We start from the raw sequence: 27084 nt of genomic DNA, 5'->3' as shown, positions 1-27084 counted from the left end.
GACAATCAAAACTAATAATAACTTAAGTTTTCCACGAAAAACAAAAAAAGTAAATCAATATTTTTAAAAGTAGAAATTTTTTTTTTAAGAATACAAGAGTTATTTAATTAAAAGAGAAGAGATTCAAATAAACAACAAAAGAAAGATAAGTAGTATCTGTGAATATAAATTTGTTAGCAAAGTAAAGTATAAAATTAATGGTGAGTGACATCATCAAACAACCACACACATTTAAAAAATGAAAAAATCTAAAAAATATTTTGATTTTTTTTTTTTTAATGAAAAAGAGAGATGAAGATTTTTGATGAGTTTATTTGAATGACGACCAAATTTTGTTAAAACTAATATGGTTTATATCTGTGGTTGGCTGCAACCACTTCTGATGGATTATAGCTGAGATATGAATCGGTCGTTTGAATGGGATATAATGAATAGGAGGCTGGTGCCGCTGTGAATCCAAAACTGTTGTAGGCCTGTGGATACTGCAGTGCCGATGCTGGTGCGGCAGCGATGGTTGTTGCCGCTGTGGCGGCGGTTGGCGCGCTCTGCAGCTGGAAGAACGAGATACCCGGTTGGATTGCAATGTTCTGGGGCACACCGGCAGTCAGAGTGGGAACGATCTGGTGCAACTGTTTCACGGCATTCTGGTTTTGACGATTGACGGTTCGCTGGAGTTTACGCACTCTCAGCTCGGCACGTTGCTTCTTGTCCATTGGTTTCGCAAATGAGACGATCAAATCACGGCCCTGATAGGTAATCGGTTGATTGTTGTGGCGAACCAACGCTTCCTCAGCGGCTTCTCGTGACTCAAAGTGAACAAAACCAAAGTCTCTTCTCTGCTGTCCAGGTATATTCACCGGTATGATAACTTTTTCAATGGTGCCAAACTCCTCGAATACCTTCTTGAGATCCTCACTGTTTCTCTGTTCCGGTAGGTTTCTCACATAGAGCACTCTAACATTCTTCATGACATCTTCATCTGGTTCTTGTACTGGATCTGCCCAATTTACAGTGACACAACTTGAACCAATTCTAAATGATGGTGATGCAAATTCTAAGAAAATATTACAGAAACAAACAAAAGAGTTAGTACTAAACTAAAACTTTAAAAATAATATTAAAATTTTCAAAAGTGAGTATATATTTACCTTTTCTTGCTTTATCAGCTAAATAATAATCTGAAAATTCAACAAATGCAAAACCTCTATTTCTAGTTGGATTATCAGGATCCTATTTGTGAATAAAATTAATAAAATACAATTAGAAAAGTTAGTTATATTATTAAAAAATATTATTAATAATCTTACCATTAAAAAATCCATTGAAGTTATACCCTCGGTATGTTTGTTTAGAATCTCTAGCAGTTGCTCTTTGTTAAACTCTTTTGGTAGGTTACCCAAAAACAGTTTTCTACGATTCTCAGAGTATTTGACACGAAGAGATTTACCTTTAAGCTCCTTGTTTGAGATCTTCTCTACGGCCATCTGACAACTGGACTTGTCTTCAAATGTGATGAAAGCATAACCCTTGCTTTCACCATTAAGTTTATTCTTCATCAATCTGATCTGTCGTACAGACCCAACTGAATTGAATACACTCTGGAGGTCATCTTCAGTAACGTTCTTACTGACTCCACCAACAAACACTTCATTCTCAGCCATGGGTTCTTTGGTATATTGGTGCTGCTGCTGTTGTTGTTGATATGGAATCACATTGTTCTATAAAAAAATAAAAGAAAAGATTGGAAAAATAATAATAATAATAAAGATAAAAATTAATGAATTGATCTAACAATATGGATTTTAAAAATTATAAATTTAAATTTTTTTGATATTTACATCTGAGTCTGGAACATTTGATAGATCATCTTCAATCGAAACAGGGGAATCTGTTTGAAATAGAGCATCCATTACAAAAAGATCTGATGATTATCGATGTGATATTAAATTTGGGTTGAGTGGAAAAAAAATTGAAATTATTGAAAGCTAGTGGAAATACCTATTTCATAAAGTTAGTTATATATTATTTTTTTATGTTTTTTTTTATATTGATATTATTATTATTGTTATTTAATTATTATTGTTGTTGTCAGGTGAATTATTGTTGTTGATTGTTGTAGTTGTTGTTATTGGATGATAATTAATATTGGAACAATGATTGGTTGAAATGAAAGAAAGTAGTGTAGTGTCAATTGTAAGATATTTTTGGTTGAGGCTAGTTGGAGGTGGATTGGTGAAATAGAATATTAAAAGACAAAATGTTATATATAAGGATGCAAATAAACATTCATTGAAACCATTTAATAACATCGTCATAGCTCTTTTTTGTTTTCTTTTAAACTAAAACTATCATTGGTTTTAGATATATGTTGGTGATGTAGTTTTGTTTTTAGATATTTGTGTCTAGAATAAATAAAATAAAGAAATGATGATAATTATTTAATAAAATGATTTTAAATTAATTTTTATATAGATAAATACTTTAAAAATATATTAAAAGGATAGAAGATAATCTATAAAATGAAAAAAACAAAAAATGTTTTATATCTTTTTTTAATAAAAAAAGAGATAATAGATAAAAGATGGATAATAGATATTATTTCAAAGTAATATTATTCTTACTATTAACTATTATTATTATTTATAAATTATATATTTAAACTACTTACATGTAATATTATAATTATCTTTAAAGCATAGAGATAAATTAAATCTTTGGTGAAATGTAAAAGTGTAAAACTGAAAAGACTTTCGAATTATTAATAATTAAGATAACAACTAACTGTAGTTTGATAAATTGAAATTGAAATTGAAATTGAACCTGAATTATTATTATTTTAAATTGGATAAAGCTATTCTATTAATAATTAGTTGTAAAAGGTGTCTTTCGAAAATGAATTATTTTAAATTTAATTCAAAGGAGGAGGTACTAATACTACTACTATTCCACTACTAATTCGACTACTTTTAAATTTAAATAATTCTTAAAAAATAAAATAATTAAAAAACAATATATTCGCTTTTTTAAAAATTAAATTAATTAACTTATTTTAAATATATATAACATACATATAATATTATTGCTACTCATAATGCAAAGAGTTGTTTGAGGATGGACGGACAATTCACATTCAGCAAAGTTATCCAAACTTGGTTGCTCTCACAATGCAATATTTCCAAATTCACTGTATAGTGCATAGTTTTTCAATATACTATTCAACATCATTGATAAAGAAAAATGTTCTCTCTTTGCTCCAATACCATTTTCGATATCAAGTAGCGCTAAAACTGCAGTTCACACACTTTCTTGAATTTCCCTCTAAGTAAATTAAAAAATTAAAATGGATACTAATTTAAAACCGATGTTTTAAATATTTTGATGACGATTCAGTCATACTTATTATATCGATGAAATGAAATGAATTGTGAAGTGAACTTACTCACACACACACAACACACTCATAACACATATTTAAAAAAAATGTAAATTTAACACACAAAATCTTTAAATTTAAATTTATCTTTTTAAAAACAAAAATAACACATATATTGTTTTATTTATTTATTTATTTTTATCTAATTCTATTTTTAAAATATACATTTCTTTGTTCTTTTAATATTATTCTTAAATTAATTAAATATCTATTTTTTTGAGCATGAAATCTTGCAGAACAAATTTAAAAAGAGAAAAAGATGATGTCATTCAAGTGAATTATGAAATATTTTTTTGTGATGTTTTTGAAAATCAGATTTTTTTTTTTACAATCTTATCTTTTTGATTTTATCTTTAGATAAATTATGTTGTTTTGATTAAATTTAAATTTTTTAAAACTTGTTTTTAATTAATGATTTATTTAAAATTGAATGATAATGTTATCGTTTTAATTTTATTTTTCATAAATGATTATTTATTTATTTATTTTAAAAAGTAAGTTCTCAAAACATAAATTAAAGTGATAAAAATTTAAATTAAATTAATTTAATTGATATAAAAACACACTATAAAAAAATCAAAAAATAAAAAAATCTAAAATTAATTTTTTGATAAGTGTGGGTTGTGTCTCTTCTCCTTCACCTTTATTAAACATATAAAATAAATAAAAAAACAAACCCAAAATTATTTTTACACACTTGCAAAAATCAAAAAAATCAAAAAAAAAAAAAAACAGTGCAATTATTACTTTTTTTGTTGTTGGATCTATTCATTAATAAAACTCAGCCAGTTAGATCCATTTCAAACCCTACCTCTAGAATATTAATTATATTCTTTGCTATTCCTAGGAATACACACACACCACTCACACACACACACAAAACACACAAATAGCACACCAGTAACTCAACCACATTAACATTCATTTCATAAATAAATTAATAATAATAACAATAACAATAGCACATTCAACAACTTTTAAGCAAAAACAGAACAATAATTAATAATAGAATAGAATAGTATAACATTAATTAAAGTAACATAAAATAAAATAAAATAAAAACAACAATATTAAATCAAATATAAAATAATAATAATAATAATTTAATAAAAAAAAAACAAAACAAAAAGTAATAATAATAACAATCAATCTATCTATCTATCTTTTTATTTATTCAATTCAATTCAATTCAAACAATATCAATTAAGTCAACCATTACCATCTTATCTATTATCTATTATCTGTCTATCTATTTGCCTCACAACCAAACCACTCACACACTTTTTAATTGATCCAAGATAACTAACAACGCATCACATAACATCGAATCTAAACACAAAATAAAACACATAGATACACTACACAACATCATATATTATTTTTATTTATTTATAAAACTATTTTTTTTATTTTTATTTTTGTTGGTCAGTTAGTTGTTTGTTTATATTATCATCATAATTAGTATTGTTATAAAAATTCGTAGTAGTAGTAGTAGTATTAGTAGTAGTAATAGTAGTAGCAAAATAGAAGTAGTAGTGTATGTTGATTGCCAATCACACTATTATTATTATTAGAAAGAAACAGAAAACTTGCACTTTTTATCAATCTTAATCATTTCTTATTTATCAAGCATACTGTTGTTGTAAATCATAGAAATATCAAATATTAATATGTATTGTAATCTAGACATCTCAGTAGCAATCTTTTAAAAGTACAATATCAACATTATCATAATCAACGAGAATTAATCAAAAAGTGTCAATTGAGCAAAGAATCAATCAATCAATCAATCAATCAATCAATCAACATCAACAATAATAATAATAACATTAGATTAGTAGTAAACTATAATTGATCAATTATTTGGATATAGTTTGTTTCAATTTATAAATGGGTACAACAGATAAACAACACAATTGGATCAAGAAACACTTTAAAAATCCACCGTTTTGTTATATTTGCAATAAACTGGTTTGGGATATTGGCAAAGTTGGATATTGTAAGTAGTAGTAAACGAGAATGAATCATCAACTGACCAAATAGGTACAGGTTGAACTAACTTTATTTGGTTGTTCCAGATTGTACGACATGTCACAAGGCATCACATATAGAATGCAATGAATCCTATCATTTTCTTCCACAGTTTTGTAGTGTTATCAAGCACGATTGGTCAAAAGATTTCTTTGAGAACTCACCGATGTGTTCCGGTTGTAATAATATTATTTTTTCAGCAGACAAAATATCTGGATACAATTGTACCAAATGTTCTATAAAAGTAAGAGCTATAAATTTATATTATTATCGGTTCAATTGATTATTAACCAAGTAAACATCATCATCATCATCGTCATCATCATCATTTTAGTCACATAAGAATTGTAGGAATCTGACATCGAAATGCGAATCATCAAAATCACTATTTTCAATTGTAAAATCATCTTTTGATGGAAGCAGTAGTAGTAGCAGTAGTAACAGTGGAAACAGCAACAGCAGTAATAATAGCAGTGCGAACAACAGTTACTCTAGTCTTGAAGCAGTTTTAAATACACCTATGGGAGGCAGTGGTACTGTTCGTGCTCTGAGTGTATCATGTACGATTCAACCGACTTCGATGATTGGAAACAGAGGATCTACCAATCTCACTTCCAACAGCTTGGCATCTGCAGGCAAGAGCGGATCATTTTGTAGTAATAGTAATATATATAGCAACAGCAGCAACAGCACCAACAACAACAACAACAACAGTTTTAGTCTAAGTAGTAGTGTTAATTTATCAAATAGCAATACCAGTAGTAGTAATTTATCAAATAGCAGTGGAAGTAGTAGTATGGGTGGAAGTGGTAACAGTAGTAGTCATTTTAATAATTTATCAAACAATAATAATAATAATAATAATCATCAAAATAGTAATAATTTTAATAATAATAATCATTGTATAAATAATAATATTAATCAAAATAGCAACAACAATAGTAGTAATAGCAGTAGTAGCAGTATAAATATAAGTGCATCTTTATCGACAAATGGATTGATGGGTGGTTCTTCACCATCTTCATCATCTTCACCTACGACCAGTTCCACCAATTTTCTTTCACCGCTTTCACCTAAATCCAGTACACTCTGGACTCCTCCATCTCTGCCCAACTCGCTAGATAATCCGGCAATGCGACCGTCCAACCTGGCGAAATCGCACGATCCAAACAGCTCTGGTGCCAGTGCGTCGTATACCAACTTGTTGTCGCATCATCATCACCATCACGTGCGTACCTCTCTCACCTACCAATCACTGGCGATCGACAACTTTAGTGAGTTTGAGACGATCGTCTTCAATCCATCGATGTCCACTATCAACCAAAAGCTGATATTCGTCGAGAAGGTAAAGTCTTTCTTTATTGGGTTGTCAGGCAAGATGGACGCGTCCTACGATCTATCGCTGCCGAACCGTCCACACAGCTCCGACGACCTCTACAAGATGCTCAATCGCTTCAAGTCCATCTCACACATATTTCACTACGAGATGATAGTGTATGGTCGTTTCCGCACACAGTCGCAAATCGACCAGTACAAACACACGATGGAACTGTTCCTCCAGCTCTACTATCACGCCGCCTGGGAAGAAGAGTCAGAGTTTATCTTGCGATTGGCACTAGATTTTTACAATCATCTATGTACGCATCGTACCGACCTTGAGAATGTGCTGATTGGCATGACACCAAGCAAAGAGATACAGCGTCGTATCAAAAAGTATTTCTATATCAATCCCGACGTCGACAAGAATGCTAAATCCTACCAGAAATTCAAGGGACACTGGGATCTGCGTATCTCACGTCAATCGCTGGTCGACAACATTGCGCATTGGGGTACATCACAGGACGACAAAGAGTTGATACTGAAAACAGTAAAAGAGTTTGCAAATCATCTAGACAAAGAACGACTTTCACCCTATGACATTGTTGTGATAAAGATACCAAAGAACTGGTCATCTTTATTCTCGATGGATTACAATAACAATAATAATAGCAGTAGCAACAGTAGCAATCTTCATTCTCACCATCATTCCGGTACACCTAGTAGCGTAAGCAGCAGTAGCGGATTCAGCACAAGTCTGCTGAGCAGTGGAATCGGATACTATCACAACACAATGGATCCGAATCACCATGAATTTGACGAAGGAACTTTCCTTTTCGCTCGTTACCTCGGTGAAGCCGATCCACTTGGATTGAACTGTTTCGTCTGTATTCATCCAGATGAGCGAACCAAGATTCGTATTCCACACAGTCGTGTTGTATCGCTGGGTATGATCGATGTTTTGATTCCACAGATACTCGGACCCGACAGATCCAAGCTAGAACGTCTCATCACCAACCCATTCGATGCATTCTCAACGGAGCTCCAAACAGCGGTCAAAGAAACCACCAAACAATTCCTGGTGAAACAAGGTTTCAATGTCGATATCCTACCAAATTATGGCAGCTTTTTCGGTGGAGGAAAACCTGTTTCGCTCGATGAGCTCAACCAGTTAAAGACCAAGATCGCTTCGCTCAACGGAAAAGAAGAGTTCTTTTCATCAATCGACCAAATGTCTACGCAATTCACTCGTTTCTTCTCACAGTATCTCAAAAAGGTGTATATGTATGAATCAAAAGGTGATTTCCAAAACTATTACTATCGAGTCACCGACAGTGGACAACAAACTCCAGAGTTCACTGAGCATCTCGTCAATGAATACAATCATCTCTACAACAACCAGAACAACCAGAATATAAATAGTAGTATACAGACTTCACCTTCGTTGGCATCGGTCAACGCAGCAATGCCATCGTCATCCGATCTACATCACTCTGTCGATATCATCTCGGAGGAGGAGTACGTCAATGCCACTGGATACTCACACGTCAAGCCATTCACGTTCATCAAGAAGCAATACACCAAATTTAAGCCGTTCATGCCTACACTGAGGACATTGATCAACGACATCGAGAGTGGAAGAACCTACTGTTTGAAAGCACGTGACTCTCTGCATACACTGATCGAGGAGACCAACTTGGCAATCGAGAAGATCACCGTCGATTACAATGCTATTCTCGTTGGCACCAAGAAGAATGAACTCATCAAATGGTGGTTACAACTTATCAGTTCGACAGTCGACACCTACCTGTGCAGCAAAGGATTCTATCAAGGAGTGGTCCCCATTAACTATATCGACGAACCACCCTCCAGCATATCAAAAGTCAAAGAAAACCTTAGAATTGTCAATCTTGTACTTCGTCCATCAACACAAACCGAGTACGATGACCGTCTAAAGAATCTTATGGCTCCACTTAAAAAGAAGATTTATCATCAAATCGATGAATTCCTTTGTTTAGCTGAAAATTTATTACTTGATGTTGTAAGTTTAAAAGTTTTAATAATTAATATGACTATAACTAACTTGTTTATTCATTTCTCTGTATACAGTTAATTAAAAGTAAACATTTATTTGATGAAAAGATGGAATTGGATAAGAGAGAGAATTGGGATTTACGTGCGATTATGGATGTGTTTAAGAAGCAGCCACCTCAGCATCAAGATAAACCTATGGAAGTTTGTAGTTTGATCAAGGATATCCTGTATATTCGCGAGATGAAGAATCTAGAGGAGAGATTCTATAGCAATGAAATACTGTCTGCATCACATCCACTTGCAAGTGGAGAGAAACTTTCACTCTCTGACATCGTACCGATAACCGGTCTCATCTTTAGTAGACTACTGAGAATAAAACATGAACTGAGAACAGTCATCGAAGTATTTGGACAAAAGACATCTGTACGATCACCCTTTCCAAACGTAGGTCATCACGGTGTGATCATTGGCAAGAAATTAGACAACGACATCAATGGAAATAGTTTATCAACTTTTAATTAAGTTGTTTACAATAAATATTTTAAATCAAAAAAATCTAGATTTATAAATTTATTCTTCTTTTGATGTAAATGTAAAAAAAAAATAATCAATTTTTGGTTAAATTGTTCTATTGTGTGTATCTATAAACAGTTTAATATAATGAAATAATAAACAATAATCTTACTAAAATACAAAATACATCCTTTTTATATTTTATTTTATTTTGAATAAAGAATCAATAAAAGTTTTATTAAAAAATTAATAGTGAAGAATATGGTTACAGAATCCATTGGGATCTTAATTTTATGACTTTGTTGCCTTTTTGGGACAGTGGGAATATTGTAATCAATTTTATCGTTACTAAAACTATTGAAAAATAATAATACCTCTGAGAATTAAAAATAAATACTATACCTTTATTATTATTATTTCTCAAAATTTTAAATTATTACTTGAGTATTTATTTTCTATACTTTATAATATCATTTTAAATGGAGAATTTATCAGAACAGGAGACAGTTAATTTGCTTGTCAGATGTGGTTTAAGTTTGGAAGATGCTGAATTTTTATCGAAAAAAAAAATAAACACATATGAGTCTATTATTCAGACATTGATAGCCAGATTACTCGAACTTCAAAAAGAGATATTAGATGGAAATAAGAAGAGAAAACAAACACTACATAAATTCAAGAACCAACAACAACAACAACAGCAACAGCAACAGCAACAGCATCAACAACAACTAAAAATATTGATTGATTTTATAAACCAACAACAGCAAAAACAAGAACAACAACAACAAAAACAAGAACAACAAAAACAAGAACAACAAAAACAAAAACAACAACAAAAACAAGAACAACAAGAACAAGAACAACAAAAACAACAACAACAATTAAAACTCTTAATTGATTTTATAAACCAACAACAACAAAAACAAGAACAACAACAACAACAATTGATTCAATTTATGAACCAACAACAACAACAATTGATTCAATTTATAAACCAAAAACAATCACAGCCAGTTAATAATGAGTCCCAACAGACATACTCAACCACCACTTCAACAGTATCTACAAATTATGTTCGATGCGTCTCCAGAGTCTATAATTGGTAATATCATGGACCACGGAGTGATTCGAGATGTACTTATCGATAGTATAAAGAGTATTTCAGTCTTGGAAGGTGTTGCTATGTTATATGGTCCAATCTCAATTTCAGTATTAGATCCCGAAGTGACAAGATTATTAGATAATATAATGCATCATCAACCTTTAAATGAAAAGAAATTGAAAATAATACTTCTCGAATCACAACCACAAGGGAAAGGGATTGGTCATATCTCAGTAATGTTTGGCTTCCAAGATAATAGTTTCTTTCATATGGACTCAGCTGGCAATTTTCACTTTTCAACATTAGGAAAACTAGTAAATTTAGGAACTAAAATTACCGATGTTCTCAGTATGAGCACCCTTCCTCCTCCTCAACCACAAAATTCACATCTATGTGTACTATTTGTTTTTTATTACATATGTGAAATGCTTGCTTTTACTATACGCCCATCAGAAAAGAAATGGAATTCAATTTATAATATTTCAGTGAATGAATTGATAGGATATTGTTTGGTAAACATGAACTTTAGCAAATTCAAACAATCTGATGGAATAGGATTCCAATTCAGAGACAAATTATTTAAAATCCTTGAAAATAAAATTTAATATGTTTTTTTAAATGTTAACTTTTTTTTTAATTAATTCACAAAACAAAACTGGCTCTTCCATATAACCATAAATTGAACAAAATAAAAAAAACCACTCTGATCATTTTAACCCCACTAATTTTTAATTTTTACTTTTTTTTTTTAAATTATTGCTCAGGCGAAAGTGGTTGGGAGCCAGTTTTGTTTGGAATTGTCCCTGGAACTATGACAAAAAACAATTATTCTTAGATTGTTGAATTGAATTTTATAAAATTCATTTTCTATCTACTGTTGTATAGCATACACATAAATAGTTATTAAAAAGATGATTTATGGACTTTGACTTATAAATAAATTGCTTCCTGTTTGGATTTTACTGTTTATAAGGTATCCTCATTGGATACTATGTACCCTCGATCCACTCTAGATAGTGTTTCACTTCCAATCTCAGTTGGTTTACTCTTGATGATGTATCCTGTGTTTTGTCGTATACAGTACTAGAAGTGAGCAAGTTTGTCAAATACAGAAACTTCTTTATCTTTGGCGTGCTGGTTTCGCCATTAATTCTGTCATCGAAATGTTCCTCTACGGTCCATTAAGTTACTTCTTTGTTATTATTCTTGGAGGTGGCAGCAATATTGACATCAACACGTGGACTGTTATGCGTATTCTTATTCTATATGGGTATTCCATTGTTCTTGCTTCTACCATCACAATTCTTTATCCTTCACAACTGTCACACTGACACTGTCGGTGTATCGGCAGGTAACAGTAAAGATTGGAACTCATGTTAAAGTGGCATTTGATCAAATCGTTAATGTTTAATTATAAGAACTGATGAGGATGTACAGTATTAAATTAGAACCACTATGATATATGAAATAAGTAGGCAATTAAAAAAAACAAACTTCATATTTATCTGACTCCGCACTGATCATAGGTGATGCGATATTTTGAAGAAAAAAGATTCTTTTACTCGAAAATGATCGAAAAATAAAAATAAATATCTTTGGATAATAAATTTCTTTCTTCTTTCTGAAGTTCTTTTACACGAAAAGTTGTTTATAAAGTCTCTTTCTATATTTATTTTTTTGGTCAAAAATATAGTTTATTTCTTCAAATCTATTATTGAATATGAGTGAAGTTCAAAAAGATAAAAGTACAAAAGCATCATCTAAAAGGAATAAAAAAGATGTTTCACATATTACAGTCACATCAGATGAGCTTGATTTAGAGAGGTTAACAAAAGATCAACTCTATCAGATGTGTCAAGACAACATGATATCAGCAGTTAAATCATGGAAAAAAGATAAAATAATTCAAAGTATTGTTAATTCTCTAAAGAATAATAGCAATAATAATAGTAATAATAATAATGATCAATTAAATCAATTCGAGAGAGGAACTGTTGATTACTATCTACCTGTTATAGCAATTAAAGAGATTTTCAGAATTTGTTGGGCGCTATGCTTACAGTCATCAGACCACAAGTTACGATTCAAACAAGCATTGCAATTAACTTTGGTTAATAAACAGTTTCATGGTATTGTTTGTAGATGGTTCACTCATATCAAGCAAATCGATAAACAATCATTGGAAAGCGCTATCGATAATCCTATGAATCCTATAAAGTCGGTCGAGTCGATCGTTTTCTTTGATGGCGCATTGACTCAATTCTCAAAAGAAATGACACCGAAGCAATCGAAAATCTGTTCATCCATAAAAAAGTTGGTAGCGCATGCCAGTTGCGAAACAAACCCACCTCCTATTAAGCGAGCATTCAAAAACACTTTGACAATGATGAACGGATTGCAATCGATTCATTTACACTATATGAAGCTGACATCGGCAGAATTGTTGCCACTTGCAACGATGAAAACATTGGAAAAGATAGAGATAACGGAGCAACGTGAATTGACACGCGACGATCTCAAACAATTCTATGGTGCCATCGATCACCCGCTGAAAAAACTCATCACCGGAGAGATGTATATCAGTGATCTCGCGGAATCGTTGAATCCAAAGTATCATCATTCACTTACGTACATTGGTGATTTGGTAGGTGGTGAATATTACCCAGGTTTTCATGGACCTGTAGAGCCAGACTGTCCTGCCAAACCATTGGAATTCTCGAATCTCAGGAAACTGAGAGCACGCTACTACTTCAAACAGCAACCATCGTTCTTCAAACTGTTCGACATCGATACACTGGCAATCACTCATCTCAAAGTACATTTCACAAGCGATTGGGTTCCAGTCATTTCAAAGCTACGCTGTCTTGAGATCCTAGAAGATTTAGTTATTCACAAAAAGTTGGGAGCACCTGATGGAACCGCCGCCGATCACAGAAGAACCAGTAATGGATTAGCAATCACCCAAATTCAACAATTCATCGATTTGCCTACATTTTGTACACTGATCATCTATTTCTATCCAGACAAAAAAGATATATTTATCAAAGGTATCGAGCAATTTCTTGGATTCGAGTTTTCACACGATACAGTTCGTGCGAACGAGCAATCACATCCTAGCTTTGTTATTGTATTCAAAAGAAGTTTTTTTCAAAAAAAAATAAAATAAAAATAAAAAATAAACTAGCTAATAATAATATTTCTTTATTTATTTATTAACATTTAACATACTTCATGATCATTCAATAATTAATTGTTTTTCAATAAAAAGATTTTATTTTTATTTCACTTTTATTTAAAAAATGTTTAAAAGATGTCTACAACTAATAATAATGATATAGATAAAGATGTAAATAATAAAACAAGAGAAGAGTTAATAAAGTTAAAGAAAGATGAACTTTATAAATTTTGTTTGGATAATAAGTTAAAAGTCATCACCAAAATCAGAAATTATCCATATCATTAACAATATAATTGATAATTTAATCTCTTTTACTTAGTATTCTAATTTTAATTGGATAATTATTTGATTAAAACAATGCAATACATATTATCCAAAATGTTTAAGATTTATTTGATTTACTTTTTAAATTTATATATCTTTCAAGAATTTCTATGGATTCTATTGAATATGGAAATTGTGGTAAATAATGATTAATCAACTCTACACCCACGTCAATATGTTGTAATATTAATTCAATAGTTTGGTATTGATTTTTCTGAATTAGTGATCTTAAATAGTTGGTTATATTGGGAACCGATTCCAATCTACATTCTTTGGTGTTTTCCAATAGATACTCTATCAAATCTAATTCTCCATTTTGTAAAGCATGTCCAAGTGTTTCAATACTACAGCCGACAGTGGTATTCTCTAAAAGATATTTAACCATCTTCAAATCGCCATTGGATGCAGCCATTTCAACGGCAGCCAATGTACATCCTTCAGTGCGATTCTCATTCAACCAACACACAACCTCGAAATGACAGTTGGTTGCAGCTTGATCCATTGCTTCTGTTGACGATCCATCCGATCTATTCTCACTGAGCCATTTAACAATATCGAGAAATCCATAGGTAGCAGCTGCCTCAATAGCATATTCTGTCGCTCCTTCTGTTCGATTTTCGTGTAGCCATTTAACATTAGCTAGATGACCTGATCGAGCCGCAATTGCCATTGACAAAGCTGTACAACCCTCTGTTCTATTGGAATGTAGCCATTTCAAAACGTCAAGACTTTCGCAACCAGATGCATAATCCATAGCTTCGGTAGTACAAGATGCACTCATATTCTCATGAATCCAAGCAATAACCTTTAGATGCCCTTCTTCAGCAGCTCCATTGATTGCCATCTCACTACACCCCAGAGATCTATTGTGATACAACCATTTTACAGTTTCCAGGTGTCCAGACCGTGCTGCATAATCCATGGCGGTACTTGTACATTCACTTGATGTATTTTGACATAACCATATCAATGTATCTAAATAACCATGACTTGCTACAATCGGCATAGTATCCTGGCCAAAGATATCTCTGCAACCATATTTATGTAAAACTTTGGCAATATCTAAATAATTGTGACGAACGGCATAGTCCAACAACATTTCTTTTTCATTTGGTAATCGATCTTGATATTCCTCTAGTAGATACTGAACCATCTGAGTGTGACCACCGAAAACTGCATAATGAAACATTGTACTACTCTCTAAATCCTGTGGTCTTTTCAAAGCTAGATATTTTACCATATCGATATGACCAGAATAAGCAGCTGTATTGAAAGCATTTAAACGATAGCTACCAGCTGCCTTTGGATCCAATTCTATTCGCTCTAGGAAATAATCTAGAATCTTAAAGTCTCCGGAAAGTGGTGCTTTTGTCATCGCTCTAAAGTAATTCCATTGGTGACTGTTGAACGTCGCAATGAGGTAGTTGATTAGATCGAATCTTCCTTGTTGTGCAGCTCCACTGAGAACACTGTTCAAATTCGAATACATCTCTATTTTCGGATCGACTGAGGAATACCTGACGGTGCTATCATCCTCGCCATACTTGACTTGGAAGCGTCGTAGCAAGTAGTCCAACATCGCCACTGAACCAACGGATAGCGCCTTCTCAAATATACTCCTGATATACTTTAAAGGGTAGAACTGTTTTTTGTCTGTCAAACTGTTTTCCAACAATTCCAAGTAGTTGTGACCTGCCAATGCATGTGGTTTTACCAATAACTCTTTCCACTTATAATGAACTCGGCCATTTCTTGCGGAAATTGATTTCACTTGGTCAAAGATCAATTTATTCAACACACAGTTACTGAATAGTTTTGAAAATATTAATTTATCCATCATAACAACAATCTATAAAGATATATATAGAATCTCTTTACCTCTATAATTTATTAATAATGATCGATTCGACTAGACAGTGATTTGAACTTATAAGCAATATAATGAATTCAAGTGAGGAAACTTTGAAGAACTATTTTGGTTTGTTTCTCATGTTCTTTAAATGAATGATCAAATTATTCCTACTTCATTAGGATAAAATGAAAATATTTTTTACATTTTTTATAAAAAATTTTGGCGTCATACCACCACACTGGATCAAAAAAATTTGTCATATTAAGTTTAATATGAAATCATTATAAATTGTTAATATTAATATTAAAGTCCAATCATAAAGTTCATAATTGATGAGTCCTCTAATTTGATCTCATTCCTTCCCAATCATAGAGTATAGAAACAACAGTGGTAATGCAAAGATGGAATCTTTGTTGAGGGATCTAATAATATAGTTTCAACATACTTTTAATAACTAAGGAAGGGAGAATATAATTGAAACCATTTTGGCACGAAAAACAATGAAGTTATTTTCAATACCATCAACTCAACAGCTAGGTAACTACGACATCAGACTATACCCGAACCCCAACACAAAATTTTTTGTTTTTTCAAATTTTTGTTTGAATTCAATAAATCTCGATCCATTTTTATTCTTGGTACCTTAGAGATTGATTCTGAAAGACTTTCCTTGTCACCCAGTAAGATAGAGTGCTAAAAGTACATATTAGAATCTAAAGTTGACATCAGGAATTATTCTTCTCACGTTTTCGATATATTTAATTAAAAAAAACAATCGATAGTTGTTCGTTTAGGGAGCTTGTATGAGGTTGATATTCCTCTTTAAATTTGAGAATATTAAATCACACATTATCGTTTATAAATTTCCTTATTTTTGTTTTGATTTAATATTATTACATAAAATTAGAAGAAATAAAAAAGATGAAAAGTGATAAATTTAATTTTTATTCTTTCAAATTAAAAGTATATTTGGATTTAATTAATTAAAATTGTCTTATTCGATTTGAAGGGCTACTTTTTGTAAATTGGAATAAAAGTGGTAAAAACTCACTTTATTAACAATACAAAAAGATATATTTATATTTGGATTTCTGATTTGAAGGGTTAGTTACTATTTTGTAATTTGGCATAAAAGTTTTTAAAAAATGACATTATTTACAATATAAAAAGATTTATTTATTTTGATTTACAACCGATTTCATATTTAAAAAATATATATATATAATTCATTCTAGATTAAATCATTTTAAACTATTTCACTTTAATAGTATCAATTAGATTACTAGAAATATATCTTTTTAAAAATGACAGCAAAGCTAGTTTTATTATTTTTATTTTTTACAATTGTTATTTTTGGTAAATATTGAAATTGAAATCAACTTTTAAAGTTAACCATTTTAATGAACCAAAATTTAAAATTAAATAATTAAATAATTCATTTTTAGTAAATTCTAATGAATGTGATTCTCGTTGTGATTGTGACCAAGTAGCACAGGGTTGCCCCGGTCCTCGATTTTGTATGAAACCGGATCCAGATTGTTGTGCAAATTTTATTCAATGTAATGATGCAGGATTGGTATATGTATTAACATGTCAAGATGGTTTATATTACAGTGACATTACACTTCAATGTGAGAAGCTAGAAGATAGCACATGTCCACTGAAATGAGTGCGAATATTGGAGTAAACACTTAATTCCAAATAGGGAAACCATATTGTAAATAAAAAAAATAAAAAACAATAAAAAATCCCCAGGAATTCACAGTGCAGCGCCAAATCTAAAGTTTTTTTTTTTTTTTTGATCATAATTGCCGAAATCAGCACTAAAACGCACCAAAAAATAAAAAACATAAAAAATTTACAGTTCAGTGCAGCACTGTCACTCATGTTGAAACAAAGATTTAAATAATATATTGTTAAGAAGATTCTACAATATCAATATTATTGGCACTTGTATTACGAATCAATCAAAGTTATGTTCAAATAGTTTAAGATTGACAACAACATCATCATCATCATCAGTAAGAACCTATTATACACGTGTGTCGGCCATCAATCAGTAAAATGGTAATGTAGTCTGTATTGATTCATGTGCTAAAAAAGGTGGTGGTGGTGGCGGTAAGAATGACAAAAAAGAGAAAGATGTAGCTTATGACTCTGTGAAGGATGCCGATCTCAACACTATGAAGTCATCGTGCGATGCCACCGTCGACTTTCTTCGTAGAGGATTCGGTAATATCCGTTGTGGAAGAACCGGACCTGAACTTCTTGATCTCATCACCGTAGAGACACCGAACGGTCCAATGTCAACAGCATAAACAAAACTATTATACGTTTAAGCATCCTCTTTCTGTTTGTCAATTCAAGTTGGATCGTAAATCTCATTGTGGACACATGCGTAGAAGAAAAGTCCTTCTTTTCACTTTCATTTTCAGCTTACTATTGTCAATAATTATTTACAAATAAACGATTTTATTTTTAAATCACATATAATTATCCTTTTATTTTGAAAAAAAATATAAAATATTTATTTGCGAACTTGGATCAAATAAGAAAAAGATACTTAGTAAAACAGTCAAATAAAAAAATTTAAATTAAAAAAAACCTTTAAATTTGCAATCCATAAAGATGTAGGAACTGATGTTGACCATCTTATCTGTTTTCACTTTATTCAAGTAAATAACTTATAAAAAGGGATTGATTCTTTGTTGACCTGAACTAATCAGAAAGGAAAAAGTAACTGACAAATATTTTACAAAATTTATTATCTTGGCTTTTTTGAAAAATCTTTGCACAAAATATGATTTGCGACCTAATCAATATTTCAAATCTAGAAACTGACAAAAACGCAGCAAAAAAAATATTTTTGAAATTTCTTTTTATTTTTATTTTTTTAATCGGTATGATTTATAATGATTGGGGGGTAGACCTGCAATGTTATATACAAGCTTTTCCCAAATTAAAAAAAATTTAAAAAAAAAAACAATTAATTTTTATTCATCGTGCACGCTGAGTGAGTGGTTTTTTTACTCTTTTATAAATTGGTTATTTGATTATTCTAAATCATTTCTTTTAAATATTTGATATTTACGATAGATATCTATTTTTCATATTACGAAAAAAAAAATCTTAATATCAATCTATTAATCATTCAATCAACTACATCACATCATATCACTGCACTACACAACTGACTGGTCGGAATAGGAGTAAGAATATTATTTACTTTTTTTTCAGCTTTTTTCAAGTTTCTTTCTATTTGTTTTTAGATTTTGAAATCCTATTTACGACCTCTTTGGAAATAGCAAATCTTTAGTACTATTACATAATCATTATTTGTATCATCAATTATTTATCTATTTTTTGTAATATTCATTGAAGTACTTCCTATTCATAGCTTTATCTTGTTGGTTTCAATTTGTAATAATCATACTACCTTTCCTTTTCCCATCCCATCACCGATATTTAAATTAATATCCATTTCATTTCTTATTTTATTGATAAGTGTAATATTACCAGGATATATCATCATCATCAACAACATCGTAACACCCCCGATAATTTCATCTTTATAATTATTATCAATAACAACTACTACTATATATATATACTTTAATTAATCAATCAATCATTAAATCATTCGATCTTGTAAATTACAAGTTAGTTATAAAACAATGAAATTATCAATTATTTTTATTTTATTATTACAATTGTTGAGTGTAACTATTAATGTTGCACATAGCGATACACCACCATCCGATATATACAGTGCATCGAAATCATTTGATTTCCTCTTGCTTTCGTATGCATCCTATTGTCCAGCCAACGAAATTGCCGCCTGGAATTGCTCAAGATGTATAAGCCAAGTATATCCAGCCATCACTGACATCCAAGTAATCTATGCAGTAACTACCGATACCCAAGCATTCGTTGGTGTTTACAATAACCAAGGTAATTATAATTAAACAAATTAATTAATCATAGTTGACAACCACCCAATATTAATATTATCCGAAAAAAACAAACTAGTTTTCGTTGCATTCAGAGGTTCCATGGATATTGCAAGTTGGATCACCAATTTGAAATTCCTTCAAACTCCATATCCAAAGGCTAAAGGTGCTATGGTTCACATCGGATTCTACCAAGCATGGCTAAGCGTACAACCACAAGTCGAAGCCGCCTTGACCTCTGCTCTCAAGTCATGTCCAACTTGCACATCGATTGTGGTCACCGGTCATTCTTTGGGTGCTGCTATTTCCAGTATGTGTAATCAATTACTAATTAATTAATTACAAAACATTGTTTTGAGTTACGATACTAATATTATTACGCTGCTTGTTATTATTTTATAGCTTTGTGTATGGCCGATGTTATCGAACTGTTCCCAAATGTACCAACGGAATTGATTAACTTTGGATCACCAAGAGTCGGTAACTCGGCGTTTTCCAACTACTTCAATTCAATCCAACCAAATACATGGAGAGTAACCAACCAGAAGGATCTCGTGCCACACGTTCCACCACAAGTCGGTATCGAATTCTACGAGCATGTCACCAACGAACTGTGGTACTTTAACAGCACCATTAATTACGAGGTCTGCCAGAGCATTGGAGAGGATCCATATTGCTCAGACTCTGTCAACCCATTGGAATACAGCATCTACGATCATCTCCACTACTATGGTGAAGCATGTTGTTGTGGAGATAAATAGAAAATCAATCGAAACAAACAAACAAACAAACGACAACTTAATTAATTACAAAATATATATATATATAACAATTTCCAACTCCAATCCCAATAACTCCAACCTAACCAAATCGAAACGAAACGAACGAAACGAAACGAATCAAATAATCAATGTTTATCACATTATTATTTAATCTATTAAGAATAAATAATTAAATAAAAATATAAATCACATGTAATAACAAATTGATCAACTAATTATTTACACTTGCCAAGCCGATCATATTAATAAAACTTAAGATTAAATATTTTCTGATTAATTTTCATTTTTTTTTAATTTTTTTAAAATTTTTTTTTTAATTAATATCATTCATTATTGATTAAAAGAATAGATTAATCTTTAGTTATTTTAAGGATATGACAGCAGAGAAAATAGTAATAGGTATTTGGGGAACTGCTCTTTTGACATCACCTTTCTGGGGCATGCCAGTACTATTGGCAACCTGTATGATGAACGATGCAAATCAAGGAAAGAGAATGGAAAGAGCTCAACTAGGATGTTTAGTTTCATTATTTTCAGCACCTATAGTGTTATCTATTTCATTATACAAGACATATTATAATGGTTACTCTCATACCTTTGCATTCTTACCATTACTTCCATTGGCATCTTATATTTCACTTTTATTCATTGGTTTCTCAAAAAAGAAACAATAATCGAATAATATTAATAAGATATTCATTCATACAATTAAATAAAAATCAAATGTACATTTATTACTGTAATTTAGACAAATAAAACATACATAAACAAAAGAGATAAAAAGTTAACTTCTTCTTTAATGTTTTTGTTATTTTTGCAATTATTTACCCTTACACCACCTTACCCTAACCCTTATCCAAAGTTTACCCTAAAGTTAACCCCTTTACTCGTTAACAAACCCTCACCAAAATATTTTGTTGTTGAAAAACAAAAAAATTTGAGATTTACTATCATTAAAGTGAACTCAACACAAGCTTCATTATTTTATTGTGTTAGTTAACAAAAGGAAGATAGAAATAGAATAATTATTTATTAGTTTATAGTTTTATATATATATATTCTAATTTTAAATATATTAAATATATTTTTCTAATTTGTTCATAAAATGCTAAATAGCAAATTACAGTTTAATAAAACTTCTCCCACCCCAAAAAGCGCAGGTTCTAGAGGTCGTAGGAATAATAATAATACTAGTACTAGTCGTAGCTCCTCAAAAAGTATGGATTCAAAAGCCTCACCTCAAATTGCATTTTGGATTCAACATTATCTTTATTCAATAGGATCTGTTTTGCCTCTTAAGAGTAAGTATATATCAATATATTTTTTAAAAATAACAAACAATTTAAAATAAAATAAAAAAAAACACTAATTATTTTTATTATTTATTGATCTCGATTTTTTTTTAGATTTTGAAAGTCTTTTTAAATTCAATTATAATGAAACTAAATACAGACAACAATTCAATATTTTATTATCATTGACAAGATTGGGAAACCTATTGTCCGATCTTGATGAGATCAATGATTACAGCTATGAGAATTTCTTGGAAGCCGCATCAATTGCCGCCGAAGTTGCTATCACCTTTAGTCATCTACCCATTCTAAAGATATTCATTAGATCATTGATTATTAATGTATGTATATTTTATCAATATACCTTATCTTTTTGTCTCTGTTACTAAATATTATGTTATTGTAAATTTAAAAGGCAATGATAAGAAGTACAAGAGAGGAATTGAATGATAATAAGATTATTGCCAGTATTGTAGAAGGAAACATATCGGAGGATGAAGCAACCAATATCTATTGTAAGGAGATCTACGAAGCTGCTTTGAAGGAGAATAGTGTTGCCGACACTGAACTGCTTAAGACCTATTCCGCTAGTTACCTTCAGTCCACTTTCAAAGACATCAAGTCAGCCATCGACAAGGAGAACGTTCCATTGTTGTTGTCTTTTTCAGAGGATATCAATAGAAGTAGTGGTATGTCAACTAGATATGCTCGACCATTCTACAAGGAGGTGGAGGAAGGTGATTTCCTAAAGTTTGAGCTTGATACTCCAGATGACCTCTTGGCAAAGGATACCGCCAACTCAACAACATCACATCATAGTAATACTGATGATGACAACAACAACAACAATAATAATAATAACGATATGATGGATATGGGAGGTGGTGATTTTGATGATGTTGCAGATGATTCTCAAAATAATAACAATAATAATAATAATAATGATGATGATCAATCAAAGAACCTTACTGCTACTATGAAAGTCAAAGGTAAAATAGTGGAAAAGAGGTTTTGGTCGGCAGAGGAGGTCAATTATTTCATTAATCTCATCAAGACTCATGGTATTGGAAATTGGTCTGTCATTCAGAAAGCTGGTTTCAGTACTGGCAGTTATAATAGAACCGCAGAAAATCTAAAAGATAAATTCAGAAATCTAAAGGCAAAGCATGATTTCTCGAAATTCCCTGTTGTGGCTCCTCCTAACACCCTCAAGCCAAAGGTAATTGTCAGTTCTGAAAGCATAGACAAGATGATTTCAGCTGTAGTTTCTGATAGTGAACATGAACATGAACATGACAGTGATAGTGAGAGTAGCAGTAGCAGTAGCAGTGGCAGTGGCAGTGACAGTGAAGATGATATTTCAATAGATTCGAGTGAAGAGGAGACATCGAAGCGTCACAAGAAGAAAGAGCATTCAACTAAAAGGAAATCTAAAATGGATGAGGATAGTGATGAAGATGACAACAAGAGATCAAAGAGTAAAAGAGAGAAAGAGAAGGAGAAAGAGAAGGAGAGGCAAAAAGAGAAAGAAAAAGAGAAGGAGAAGAGAGATAAGAAAAGAGAAAAAGAAAGAGAAAAAGAAAGAGAAAGAGAAAAAGAGAGAGAAAGAGAAAAAGAAAAGCAAAACAAAAAGAAAAAGAGTACTAGAAAAGAAGAGTCAGAGCCTGAAGATGAGAATGATAGTGAGAAAGAAGAATCATCTGTTGTAAAAAAGAAAACAAAGTCCAAGAGAGACAAAAGAGATGAGGATGATGAACAACATAGCAAGAAAAGAAAGAAACCAAGCAAAGGATTGATGGAATATGATGATGAAGAGATCGATTTCGATAAAGATCAAGAGGAGCAAGTACAAGAAGAGTCAGACAGTAACTCAAAGAAGAAACATAAATCGACACCTTCTAAAGCTAGTACTCCATCATCAACAACAACATCATCATCGAAGAGTACATCTACACCCAAAAAAGATGTACCAGATACACCATCCAAAACAGCCAAGAAACCGGCAGCCTCAACACCGCCATCCTCAAAATCTAAAAAATAAATTTAATAAAATAAACTTTTAAAAGTGTTTTCTTTATCTTATCTCAATGATTGTATTCTTGATCTGTTATTTTATAAAAGCAGACATCTTTATTTGTTACATATCAAAAGTACGCTCTGTAGGTTACAAACCATCTACCACATCTCTCAAAAACAAAATTTTCAGTATTTTGTAAATATTTTAGCTCCCTGGTTGCTAGTCTACTTTCGCAAGAATTTTGTGCAAAGATTAAAAAAAAACAAAATTTAAATTTATTTCCCTGATCTGCCTGCCCAGTTAAAACAAAAAATAAGATTGATTTGTGTTGTGGTTAATATTCAACACTAGTATTTTCAGATAATACAAATCAATGTCTAATAATCATAGTAATAATAAATGTATTTATCATAATGATAAACAATTAGAGTTGATATGTTTTGAATGTAATCTACTGTTCTGTACGAAATGCGTAGCAAAACATAGTGGTCATTCTCTAGATAATATTGAATCTGTTATCAATAATATCGATAAGGATATCAAGAGCGATACCGATAAGAATAAGAATAACAATAACAATAGTGGTGGTGGTGGTTGTGGTAAAGATAGGCTTTACAATGTAAATAATATTAAAACGATGATCGGTGAGCTATGGGAGATGGTCAAGAGCAAATCAGAGATGTATCAAACATTGGCTACAACAGAGAGCGACATTTCATCGTGTTTTAGCGATCTACATCAATATCTAATGGTTGAAGAACATCGATTAAAGAAACTGGTCATTGAAAACAAAGAGATTCTAGAGCATCAAATAGAGATAAACATCGATCAATTGAAATCATTAAATATATTATTAGAGAATACAAAATCATTTTGTAATAATAATAATAATAATAAAAACAAAGATAAAGATAATGATAGTGATAAAGATAACGAAAATGACAATAACAATGACAATCAAAATAAAGATAATGATAAAGATACAACTGATAGATATCAAATTAATCATCTAATTACATCGATTCAACAATCTCTAAAAGTAGATGATTTCTTTGCTGCAAATAATGATACAATATTCTTTGTAGACGATAAGCAATCTTTTAATGATGATTGTTCATTGTTAAATCAATTTCTACAACATAGTAATAAGTTTAAAGATTACAAATTTGACAAAAGTAGTAATAATAATAATAGTGATGATAATAATAAACAAGATGAAATACAAATATATTCACTAAGAGTAAAAAGAGAAGCGATCGATAGTATAAAGAGTGTTTTAAAGTCATCGTTGGTATTACAAGTGCATGTCAAGAGACCGGTGGACGAAACAAACAAACGATATATATTCTCAACGGATCACACCAAGAATGTTAATAGGGTTGCGCTGATCGATATCACCAGTGCTCAAACCACACAGTACACCATTGAATACCTGAAGGACGTCGAGATGGAAGATTGGTGGTCGTTCAACTCTGCCGTGCGAGTCGGTGACTACGTCTATCGTTTTGGTGGTGGATTCGTTCGTTCCAACCGTTACCAGCGATTCTCGCTGTTGACCAGATCGTTCGACCTCGACGAGCCGATGGGCGACGCCGAGACCAGTTCGTACGTCTCGGTTTGCTACGACGGACACGATCATATCTACTTGCTCGACGGTAGCTTCAGAGATAGCACTCAGGTAACGCGATACACTGTCAGCACCAAGCAATTCGAGAAGTGCACGGTGATTCCAAACACGCAGTTCCACCACTTTTCGTTTTATTACAACGGATTGATCTACTCGGTCATACCCAATCAGAAGCTGGTGATGACGATCGATCCGACCACCAACTTTCAAGTATGGAGACACACGTTGAATGTCGCTCCCTACTTCTCAAAGAATCATGCATACTGCACCGATGGCAAAGGTGGACTCTACATGTTGTCAGACTTGCAATTCTTCTATGTAAATCTGGTGACCAAGCAAACGAGAAAACTCCAAGCATGTACCATTCGCGAGAAACAAAATATATTTAATAAGCTAGCCGGTAACAAAACCAATGTCAGTGCAAACAACCAACTGCTCTACAGTGAAGGCAGTAACGGTGTACTTATCTATCTACTTCAAGGAATGGAGAATAACTATGTCTATTCAGTCAGAAACGATACTTGGATATCAATTCTAAACGATGACAAATCAAATAGAGAATATTGTGCATCTGTAATGTTATAACCAAAAATAAAATAAAAGCGAATGTAATTTTGATAATTTTTGTTTCTTAGTTTTAAAAGAACTATCTTTCAACTAAAAAGAATATTTATTTTAATATGTTTATACAAATGATTTTCTTGTTGTTAAGTTGTAGGTTGTCGTTTTTTGATATGTTTAATTATCTTATTTTTATTTGGTTATCATTGATTGCTTCATTCTTGTTTCTACTTTTGTTGTTGTTGTTGTTATTTTGTTTTTTCCTGTTGTTGTCATGTAAACTAGTTGTTGTTAATTCGTTATTGTTGTTGAAAGATAATAAAATTACATAAAATGTCTTAATTGTTATTTTGATTGTGGTTAATAATTGAAGCTGTCTTTGCTGTCTTGTCGTCGTCGTCGTCGTCTGCACTGTTTCGCTTCGCTTAGAGAAGTGAACATCCCTTCATGAGTGACTTCTTCTTGTTTGCCTTGACTGGCTTGGTGTCACCCTTCAAGTCTTTTCTGATCTCACGAACCAAAGTGTAGAAACCTTCTTCTACGTTGACACGGATCTTGGCAGAGGTCTCGAGGAATGGACATCCGAATGACTTGGCCAAATCTTGACCTTCACCGGTGGTCACTTGACGTTCCGACTCCAAATCGCACTTGTTACCGACGACGATCATTGGAACTCTGTCCTTATCCTTGACTCTGAGAATCTGTTCACGGAAAGCGGCGATCTCATCGAACGACGAACGCGAAGTGATCGCATAGACACAGAGGAAACCTTGACCGGTTCTCATGTATTGATCACGCATGGCAGAGTACTCCTCCTGACCGGCAGTGTCCAAGATATCGAGCAAACAGGTTTCGTCGTCGATGGTAACTTGCTTTCTGTAGGAATCCTCGATGGTTGGATCGTACTCATCGATAAAGTGATTCTGAATCAACTGAATGGTCAAAGCAGATTTACCGACACCACCACCACCAACAATTACCAATTTGTATTCAGTCATTTTCTAAAATATAGTTTTTTTCGATCTTAACTTTGCAGGAAAATTATATATATACGTGTGTGTGTTTGTG

At 31.7% G+C, this 27084-nt stretch overlaps 10 protein-coding genes across 10 annotated transcripts; 6 read left to right on the top strand and 4 right to left on the bottom strand.

Annotated features, from left to right (window-relative positions):
- Positions 1–341: 341 nt before the first annotated feature.
- On the bottom strand, positions 342–1910 carry rnpA (RNA-binding region RNP-1 domain-containing protein; the record flags this gene model as incomplete). Its single annotated transcript, XM_020582595.1, has 4 exons — positions 342–1054; positions 1149–1230; positions 1308–1718; positions 1839–1910. The coding sequence occupies 4 exons, from the start codon at positions 1908–1910 to the stop codon at positions 342–344; spliced, it is 1278 nt and encodes a 425-aa protein (XP_020426949.1).
- Positions 1911–2069: 159 nt separating this feature from the next.
- Positions 2070–3090, bottom strand: PPL_11847 (uncharacterized protein; the record flags this gene model as incomplete). Its single annotated transcript, XM_020582594.1, has 4 exons — positions 2070–2331; positions 2481–2512; positions 2783–2820; positions 3069–3090. 4 exons carry the CDS (start codon positions 3088–3090, stop codon positions 2070–2072), a joined length of 354 nt encoding a protein of 117 aa, XP_020426948.1.
- A 250-nt stretch (positions 3091–3340) lies between these two features.
- PPL_11846 (uncharacterized protein) lies at positions 3341–11876 on the top strand (the record flags this gene model as incomplete). Its single annotated transcript, XM_020582593.1, has 11 exons — positions 3341–3363; positions 4896–4970; positions 5120–5273; positions 5799–6809; positions 7026–8822; positions 8891–9259; positions 10009–10344; positions 10391–10837; positions 11407–11489; positions 11515–11703; positions 11852–11876. The coding sequence occupies 11 exons, from the start codon at positions 3341–3343 to the stop codon at positions 11874–11876; spliced, it is 4509 nt and encodes a 1502-aa protein (XP_020426947.1).
- Positions 11877–12153: 277 nt separating this feature from the next.
- PPL_11845 (uncharacterized protein) lies at positions 12154–13599 on the top strand (the record flags this gene model as incomplete). Its single annotated transcript, XM_020582592.1, has 1 exon — positions 12154–13599. The coding sequence occupies one exon, from the start codon at positions 12154–12156 to the stop codon at positions 13597–13599; it is 1446 nt and encodes a 481-aa protein (XP_020426946.1).
- Positions 13600–13993: 394 nt separating this feature from the next.
- On the bottom strand, positions 13994–16939 carry PPL_11844 (uncharacterized protein; the record flags this gene model as incomplete). The annotated part of the gene is made up of 3 exons (XM_020582591.1): positions 13994–15784; positions 16561–16607; positions 16900–16939. 3 exons carry the CDS (start codon positions 16937–16939, stop codon positions 13994–13996), a joined length of 1878 nt encoding a protein of 625 aa, XP_020426945.1.
- A 152-nt stretch (positions 16940–17091) lies between these two features.
- PPL_11843 (carbohydrate-binding module family 14 protein) lies at positions 17092–18105 on the top strand (the record flags this gene model as incomplete). The annotated part of the gene is made up of 4 exons (XM_020582590.1): positions 17092–17143; positions 17233–17418; positions 17687–17827; positions 17864–18105. 4 exons carry the CDS (start codon positions 17092–17094, stop codon positions 18103–18105), a joined length of 621 nt encoding a protein of 206 aa, XP_020426944.1.
- Positions 18106–19461: 1356 nt separating this feature from the next.
- On the top strand, positions 19462–21193 carry PPL_11842 (lipase family protein; the record flags this gene model as incomplete). Its single annotated transcript, XM_020582589.1, has 4 exons — positions 19462–19738; positions 19772–20047; positions 20140–20474; positions 20891–21193. 4 exons carry the CDS (start codon positions 19462–19464, stop codon positions 21191–21193), a joined length of 1191 nt encoding a protein of 396 aa, XP_020426943.1.
- A 545-nt stretch (positions 21194–21738) lies between these two features.
- PPL_11841 (telomere repeat binding factor family protein) lies at positions 21739–23852 on the top strand (the record flags this gene model as incomplete). The annotated part of the gene is made up of 3 exons (XM_020582588.1): positions 21739–21820; positions 21926–22152; positions 22227–23852. The coding sequence occupies 3 exons, from the start codon at positions 21739–21741 to the stop codon at positions 23850–23852; spliced, it is 1935 nt and encodes a 644-aa protein (XP_020426942.1).
- A 349-nt stretch (positions 23853–24201) lies between these two features.
- Positions 24202–26040, top strand: PPL_11840 (uncharacterized protein; the record flags this gene model as incomplete). The annotated part of the gene is made up of 1 exon (XM_020582587.1): positions 24202–26040. The coding sequence occupies one exon, from the start codon at positions 24202–24204 to the stop codon at positions 26038–26040; it is 1839 nt and encodes a 612-aa protein (XP_020426941.1).
- A 401-nt stretch (positions 26041–26441) lies between these two features.
- On the bottom strand, positions 26442–27014 carry rasW (Ras GTPase; the record flags this gene model as incomplete). Its single annotated transcript, XM_020582586.1, has 1 exon — positions 26442–27014. The coding sequence occupies one exon, from the start codon at positions 27012–27014 to the stop codon at positions 26442–26444; it is 573 nt and encodes a 190-aa protein (XP_020426940.1).
- Positions 27015–27084: the final 70 nt, after the last annotated feature.

Source organism: Heterostelium album (assembly GCF_000004825.1).
Source record: "Heterostelium album PN500 unplaced genomic scaffold PPL_contig26, whole genome shotgun sequence".
Lineage (NCBI taxonomy): Eukaryota > Evosea > Eumycetozoa > Acytosteliales > Acytosteliaceae > Heterostelium > Heterostelium album.
Note: the sequence above shows the minus strand (reverse complement) of the source record. Positions and strands in the feature narration are given on the sequence as shown.